We start from the raw sequence: 8778 nt of genomic DNA, 5'->3' as shown, positions 1-8778 counted from the left end.
TTGTGGTTAAATCTCTTCACCCCTATCACTTAGAATGAATGGAGCCATTTGGCTGAAGGAGCCCATTGCAGACTAATGTCACTCCTATCTGTGTGCCTGTTTTGCTTCATTGTGTTCTGCATGTTCCTGGACCTCTTTTGAGTGAGGCTATATTTGTAGGCTATATGTTATTGACAGCACTTCTAAAATCAGATGCTATTGTTGAAAGTGTGCATCTGTGCTATCACAGCTGTTGTATTATACTGAAACGTCAAACCCTACACGTTGATTACATTGTAGGCTCGTGCGCACATTCCAAACCGCTAGCTCTCCAATCACCGCTGGCAGCTCAGCTTTACGCACGCAGCCACTGGCAAGTCTGATAAAGTTCTGTGGCCATGAAGAGCATTTCAAAAATAGCAGGAGAGCCGGAGAGGGTCTTGGACTTCACAACACCTGAATGGTTTTGAATTGTGATTTTTGTTCAAGAAGCGGACATCGGAACTAATCAATCATTGCCCAAAACGCTAAAGGGATTTTGTCTAGTGTGATATAGAGATGGCTACAACAACGTCGGAACCGGTCAACCTTTCAACAACCATATCTTTTCAGGGTTATGGAAACAAGACGACAAACAATCGTTTTGAACAGCCGGATTGGCAAGTGGCATTGTGGGCAATTGCTTATTCACTGATAGTGATTGTGTCCGTCACAGGAAATGTCACTGTAATTTGGATAATTTTGGCCCACAAAAGAATGAGGACAGTGACTAACTATTTTATAGTAAATCTTGCATTCTCGGACTTGTCAATGGCGACTTTCAACACTGTCTTCAATTTTGTTTATGCTACACACAGCAACTGGTACTTCGGGTTGGGATACTGTAGGTTTCAGAACTTCTATCCCATCACAGCAATGTGCTCAAGCGTTTATTCTATGGCAGCTATTGCGGTTGACCGGTAAGAACATACGAGACTTGCTATTTACGTGAAACAGACTGATCTAGTCGGTAGAGACCACATAATTGTCAAGGGAAATAAAAAAATTGCAATTTCCACTCAAACCATGGTGAATGTCTTCAAATTACGCACGTTCCCAAGAAGACATATAATCAATCTTATCATCAATGTCTGTATCATTCAGATACATGCCAAATGAAGCTACTTGTCATTGAAGTGGACAATAATCCAATAATCTTCACATGCAGATTTTTAAATTATATTTCTGATTTATATTAAAACATTTTCCCAATATAGCCTACAGAGCACTGGAGATGATAAGAGTGCAATACATTATAATTCTGATACTGTTTTAATTTGCTTAACAACACGAGATTCTTTTTATATATTCAATTTATCGCTTCACCGGGTTTTATCGTCTTGTGTGTTCACCACAGTGCATGTCTGTGCGCGCATAAAAGAGCGCCCTAGCCTACCTAAATACACATATTCTGTTGATATCGGGACAATTCGTATATTATTCTGCATATAACTATGGATATACGCTGTTTAACTTTGTGTTATACACTGGCTTAAAATCTCTCTCTCTGTTTCTCTCCCACTCAATGTGTGTGTGTGTGTGTTTTCACGATATTAATGACATTTAATCAGATATTTCGTTGACAGACGGTTAATTCTGGTTGTAACATCACCCTGAAATCAGCACCACATCCTTTTTGTATTAAATCATAAATATGTTAATGAGTTCAAACTACGGTTGTATTGTAGACATTGCTGTTTTCAAAGCTCTCATGAACAGAAGTTATGTCATGTCATATTAACTCATCAAAAAAAGTAACGTCCCTTTTTCAGGACCCTGGTCTTTCAAAGATAATTTGTAAAAATCCAAATAACTTCACAGATCTTCATTGTTTCCCATGCTTGTTCAATGACCCATAAACAACTAATGAACATGCACCTGTGACACTAACAGCTTACAGAAGGTAGGCAATTAAGGTCACAGTTATGAAAACTTAGGACACTAGAGGCCTTTCTACTTACTCTGAAAAACACCAAAAGAAAGATGCCCCGGATCCCTGCTCATCTGCGTGAATGTGCCTTAGGCATGCTGCAAGGAGGCATGAAGACTGCAAGTGTGGCCAGGGCAATAAATTGCCAGGGTAATAAATTGCAATGTCTGTACTGTGAGACACCTAAGACATCGCTACAGGGAGACAGGACAGATAGCTGATCGTCCTCGCAGTGGCAGACCACGCGTAACAACACCTACACAGGATCGGTACATCTGAACATCACACCTGCAGGACAGGTACAGGATGGCAACAACAACTGCCCGAGTTACACCAGGACTGTACAATCCCTCCATCAGTGCTCAGACTGGCCGCAATAGGCTGAGAGAGACTGGACTGAGGGCTTGTAGGCCTGTTGTAAGGCAGGTCCTCACCAGACATCACCGGCAACAATGTCGCTTATGGGCACAAACCCACCGTCGCTGGACCAGACAGGACTGGCAAAAAGTGCTCTTCACTGACGTGTCGCGGTTTTGTCTTACCAGGCAGGGGTGATGGTCGGATTCACGTTTATCGTTGAAGGAATGAGCTTGACACTGAGGCCTGTACTCTGGAGCGGGATCGATTTGGAGGTGGAGGGTCCATCATGGTCTTGGGCGGTGTGTCACAGCATCATTGGACTGAGTTTGTTGTCTTTGCAGGCAATCTCAATGGTGTGCGTTACAGGGAAGACATCCTCCTTCCTCATGTGGTACCCTTCCTGCAGGCTCATCCTGACGTGACCCTCCAGCATGACAATGCCACCAGCCATACTGCTCGTTCTGTGTGTGATTTCCTGCAAGACAGGAATGTCAGTGTTCTGCCATGGCCAGCGAAGAGCCCGGATCTCAATCCCATTGAGCGCGTCTGGGACCTGTTGTATCAGAGGGTGAGAGCTAGGGCCATTCCCCCCCAGAAATGTCCGGGAACATGCAGGTGCCTTGGTGGAAGAGTGGGGTAACATCTCACAGCAAGAACTGGCACATCTGGTGCAGTCCATGAGGAGGAGATGCAGTGCAGTACTTAATGCAGCTGGTGGCCACACCAGATACTGACTGTTACTTTTGATTTTGATTACCTTTGTTCAGGGACACATTATTCCATTTCTGTTAGTCACATGTCTGTGGAACCTGTTCAGGTTATGTCTCAGTTGTTGAATCTTATGTTCATAGAAGTATTTGCACATGTTAAGTTTGCTGAAAATAAACGCAGTTGACAGTGAGAGGACGTTTCTTTTTTTGCTGAGTTTATTACAGAATGAGGACCCTCCCATTCATTCAGGGTTTTCAGAACATTTCAGTCTTCAGCGGTCTAAGCAGCCAATGACATGCACTGTTATAGGTCTCGGACTGTACCTGACCTTTGCTTGGTTCTCTTCCACAGATACATGGCCATAATCTACCCTTTGAAACTAAGGCTATCCTCCACGTCTACCAAGATTGTGATTGGTGTCATCTGGGCGGTGGCATTCTCCCTGGCATTCCCCCAGTGTTACTACTCTGTCACCGAGTACTATCCACCACGGACTCTCTGTTTCGTCAACTGGCCTGATGACTATGGTGGGAAACACCATCTCACGTGAGACACCCACAGCACCGTTCTCAGTAATGTGTCTGTCTAGATCAGGGATGGGCAACTCCAGTCCTCGGGGGCCTAATTGGTGTCAGACTTTTGCCCCAGCCCCAGCAAACACAGCAGACTCCAATAATCAACTAATCATGATCTTGAGTTTAGAATATAATTAGTTTAATTAGCTGTGTTTGCTAGGGATGGGGGGAAAGTGTGACACCACTCCGGACCCCAAGGACTGGTGTTGCCCATCTCTGGTCTAAATGTACACCCTTAGTTCCAAAAGGGTTCTGCGGATGTCCCCATAGGAGAACCCTTTTTGGTGCCAGGTAGTACTCTTTTTTGGGTCCATGTAGATTAGAACCTTATGTGGAAAGGGTTCTATATGGAACCCAAAAGGGTTCTGCCTGGAACCAAAATGGGTCCTTCGAAGTGTTCTCCTATGGGGACAGCCAAATAAACCTGTTTGGTTCTAGATAGCACCTTTTTTTTGTTTTTATTTGTATTTTAATTTCACCTTTATTTAACCAGGTAGGCTAGTTGAGAACACCTTTATTTAACCAGGTAGGCTAGTTGAGAACACCTTTATTTAACCAGGTAGGCCAGTTGAGAACACCTTTATTTAACCAGGTAGGCCAGTTGAGAACACCTTTATTTAACCAGGTAGGCTAGTTGAGAACACCTTTATTTAACCAGGTAGGCTAGTTGAGAACAAGTTCTCATTTACAACTGCGACCTGGCCAAGATAAAGCAAAGCAGTGTGAACAGACAACACAGAGTTACACATGGAGTAAACAATAAACAATAAAGTCAATAACGCAGTAGAAAAAAAGAAAAAAATAGTCTATATACATTGTGTGCAGAAATACATGCTTAATTTTTTATATTCAATACTTCAAAGTCTCTAATAGAAAAGGATGTTTCAAGCCCACGTTATCACATATTTGTGTCTGTAATACTTGACCTTCAACATTTGTCTCACAGATACCAGATAGCTTTGATCATACTGATCTACCTGCTCCCCCTGCTGGTGATGTTGGTCACCTACAGCCTTATTGGCCAGACACTGTGGGGCAGTGAGATACCGGGGGAGGCCTCAGACCACTTCCAGAACCAGATCCAGGCCAAACACAAGGTCAGCTACGTCATATTGATGCAAAGCCTTGACGGAATAGTTTATAATAACCTGTGTTCTCTATGTATCTCTATTTACTGAAAGCACTGCGTCCAGTATTCTACCAGTATGGTCATTGCATATGCATACCAAACAAAGACAAACACTTCAAATGCTTGCTTTGCACTAAATCAAGAGTTTAGACCCAGGTCTGGTGCATGTATATGCCATGGTATCAGAGATGCTCTGCTGTCTCAGTGTGTTGTCTCAGTGTGTTGTCTCAGTGTGCTGTGTTGTCTCAGTGTGTTGGGCTGTCTCAATGTGATGTCTCAGTGTGTTGGGCTGTCTCAGTGTGTTGTCTCAGTGTTTTGGGCTGTCTCAGTGTGCTGGGCTGTCTCAGTGTGCTGGGCTGTCTCAGTGTGCTGTGTTGTCTCAGTGTGTTGGGCTGTCTCAGTGTGTTGGGCTGTCTCAGTGTGCTGTGTTGTCTCAGTGTGTTGGGCTGTCTCAGTGTGTTGGGCTGTCTCAGTCTGTTGGGCTGTCAGTGTGTTGTCTCAGTGTGTTGGGCTGTCTCAGTGTGTTGGGCTGTCTCAGTGTATTGGGCTGTCTCAGTGTGTTGTGTTGTCTCAGTGTGCTGGGCTGTCAGTGTGTTGGGCTGTCTCAGTGTGTTGTGTTGTCTCAGTGTGCTGTGCTGTCAGTGTGTTATGTTGTGCTCCCTGTAGGTGGTGAAGATGATGATAGTGGTGGTGACGACCTTTGCCCTGTGCTGGCTGCCCTACCACATCTACTTCATCCTGGGCAGCTTCAACATTGAGATCTACATGCAGACGTACATCCAGCAGATCTACCTGGCCATCTTCTGGCTGGCCATGAGTTCCACCATGTACAACCCCATCATCTACTGCTGCCTCAACCAAAGGTAAAGCTAGGCCACATCACAACCAAAGGTAAAGCTAGGCCACATCACAACCAAAGGTAAAGCTAGGCCACATCAAAACCAAAGGTAAAGCTAGCCCACATCACAACCAAAGGTAAAGCTAGGCCACATCACTACACTCATCTTGTGGAAGTGGTATGATACTGTATCATAGATTCAACAACCTAAAACCCACATTCAAGCTGAGCTTTTATTAATGAAGCAGAAATGCAAGAGTTAATTCTAAATGTTTATCAAAGTCAGCTGGCTAACTTGCTGATCTTGCTTTGTGATATTCCCATTGGAATCTCTCTTTTCTAGGTTTCGCTCGGGGTTCCGTCACGCTTTCAGCTGGGTCCCTTTCATCAAGGTGTCGGAGGAGGACAAGATGGAGCTACAGCACACACGGACCTTCAGGATGACCCGCAGCTATCGCCCTGACAACACCAACAGCACTGTGGTCCACCACAACTCCACCTAACAAGATGACCACACCTCAGTCAAGCTCATGAAAATCTGAGGACATGAGGACATGCTAAAGCTCATGAGCTCAGCTGCTAGGAGAAGTGAAACAAATCATGTTATTATTGTGTACAGTCCATCAGTCAGTCGCACCAAACACCTTTATCGTCACACACACACCAGATAGGTGCTGTGAAATGTGTTATTTTACAGGGTCAGACATAGAAGTACGGCCCCCCTGGAGCAAATTGAGGATAAGTGCCTTGCTCAAGGGTAGGTTTCATTTACTGGCCCAACACTCTAACCACTAGGCTACCTGCTGCCCCAATGGGAAGGAAGAATAGGAAAGGGAACTCCCATGGTATAAGCACCGAGCCTTATCTGTTGCAGTATTAAGGTAGTGTTATTATTTGTGTTGTTTTAGTGTAATATTGGTTTATGTTGTGTGTCACCTGACTTTGTAGACCATATTGTGAAATGTGCAAGTGAACCTAGGTTATTATTCCAATAACAGTACAGGCAGACAATGAGCAGTGAGCACTTGCAGAGCAACAGAGGACAAGCAACACGTAGCAGACAGACAGAGCAACATAGGACAAGCAACACGTAGCAGACAGACAGAGCAACATAGGACAAGAAACACGTAGCAGACAGACAGAGCAACATAGGACAAGCAACACGTAGCAGACAGACAGAGCAACATAGGACAAGAAACACGTAGCAGACAGACAGAGCAACATAGGACAAGCAGCACGTAGCAGACAGACAGAGCAACATAGGACAAGCAACACGTATCAGACAGACAGAGCAACATAGGACAAGAAACACGTAGCAGACAGACAGAGCAACATAGGACAAGCAACACGTAGCAGACAGACAGAGCAACATAGGACAAGCAACACGTAGCAAACAGACAGACAGAGCAACATAGGACAAGCAACACGTAGCAAACAGACAGACAGAGCAACATAGGACAAGCAACACGTAGCAAACAGACAGACAGAGCAACATAGGACAAGCAACACGTAGCAAACAGACAGACAGAGCAATATAGGACAAGCAACACGTAGCAGACAGACAGGCAGAGCAATATAGGACAAGCAACACATAGCAGACAGACATACAGGCAGAGCAATATAGGACAAGCAACACATAGCAGACAGACAGAGCAACATAGGACAAGCAACACGTAGCAGACAGACAGACAGGCAGAGCAATATAGGACAAGCAACACATAGCAGACAGACAGAGCAACATAGGACAAGCAACACGTAGCAGACAGACAGACAGGCAGAGCAATATAGGACAAGCAACACATAGCAGACAGACAGAGCAACATAGGACAAGCAACACGTAGCAAACAGACAGACAGAGCAACATAGGACAAGCAACACATAGCAGACAGACAGACAGGCAGAGCAACAGCCTAAAAAGAAACAAAACAAATTTGATAAAAGCAGCAGAGTGTTTCCACACCTCAACAGGCTACAGACAACAGATATGGAAAGCTACAGACAACAGATATCATGGAAAGCTACAGACAACAGATATGGAAAGCTACAGACAACAGATATCATGGAAAGCTACAGACAACAGATATCATGGAAAGCTACAGACAACAGATATCATGGAAAGCTACAGACAACAGATATCATGGAAAGCTACAGACAACAGATATCATGGAAAGCTACAGACAACAGATATCATGGAAAGCTACAGACAACAGATATCATGGAAAGCTACAGACAACAGATATGGAAAGCTACAGACAACAGATATCATGGAAAGCTACAGACAACAGATATGGAAAGCTACAGACAACAGATATGGAAAGCTACAGACAACAGATATCATGGAAAGCTACAGACAACAGATATGGAAAGCTACAGACAACAGATATCATGGAAAGCTACAGACAACAGATATCATGGAAAGCTACAGACAACAGATATCATGGAAAGCTACAGACAACAGATATCATGGAAAGCTACAGACAACAGATATCATGGAAAGCTACAGACAACAGATATCATGGAAAGCTACAGACAACAGATATCATGGAAAGCTACAGACAACAGATATGGAAAGCGGCAATACACAGCTTGGGATTATGTTCACAAGTCGGATTGTCCTATAGCCATGTCTGCAACCTCTTCTACAGCAATATAACTGTCACCAAAATCAATATAGCACAGAACTTGACTTGTTTCGAGGCAACAGCTTTTAAGTCGTTTTTAGATAACTCAAATTGGAAACCGTTGAGCAGACACAGATTTTGTGGCAAGCAGATTGAAAGAGTTCTCAGGAACAGATGTCGTGTCCCATAGAGCCCATGTTTGCAGCCATGGTGTAAAATGTTGAAATAAGCTTTTCAACAAGTGTTTGTCAGTGCAAAGTAGTACAATTGAAATAGTCTTGGGGAGTATTCAATGGCGCAATCAAGTCAGAGAAAAAACATCAATAATTGTGTACAACATGAAAACAGCCAATCACAAAGCATGTGAATTTAAAAAGGATCATGTGATATTTGGTAACTATTAACTTTGTTGGATGTCACAGTGTGTATTTAATTTTAGTTTTGTACCATAAAGAGTACTTTCAATGTGTCTTGCGATGTGCTCAAAAATGTAATTTACATTTATATCCCACTACATGTTTTGCTGCTTATGTCAAATGATGTAGGTTTTGTTTTGTGTAGTTGATATTGATATAGTGTAATGTAGCATAGAAAAG

The 8778-nt window shown here is 43.6% G+C and overlaps 1 protein-coding gene across 2 annotated transcripts; it reads left to right on the top strand.

Annotated features, from left to right (window-relative positions):
* Nucleotides 1–338: 338 nt before the first annotated feature.
* On the top strand, nt 339–6710 carry LOC110499408 (neuromedin-K receptor). 2 transcript variants are annotated; one of them, XM_021576538.2, is made up of 5 exons: nt 339–938; nt 3371–3565; nt 4541–4691; nt 5390–5586; nt 5905–6710. In XM_021576538.2, exons 1-5 carry the CDS (start codon nt 538–540, stop codon nt 6062–6064), a joined length of 1104 nt encoding a protein of 367 aa, XP_021432213.1. In that variant the 5' UTR covers nt 339–537; the 3' UTR covers nt 6065–6710. The 2 variants fall into 2 exon arrangements, with proteins under 2 accessions (XP_021432213.1, XP_021432214.1); XM_021576539.2 differs by lacking the exon at nt 5905–6710 and having other exon boundaries at nt 5390–5590.
* The last annotated feature ends 2068 nt before the right edge of the window (nt 6711–8778 follow it).

The sequence above is a fragment of the Oncorhynchus mykiss genome, chromosome 20, assembly GCF_013265735.2.
Source record: "Oncorhynchus mykiss isolate Arlee chromosome 20, USDA_OmykA_1.1, whole genome shotgun sequence".
Classification (NCBI taxonomy): domain Eukaryota; kingdom Metazoa; phylum Chordata; class Actinopteri; order Salmoniformes; family Salmonidae; genus Oncorhynchus; species Oncorhynchus mykiss.
This window is presented reverse-complemented; position numbering and strand designations above follow the sequence as displayed.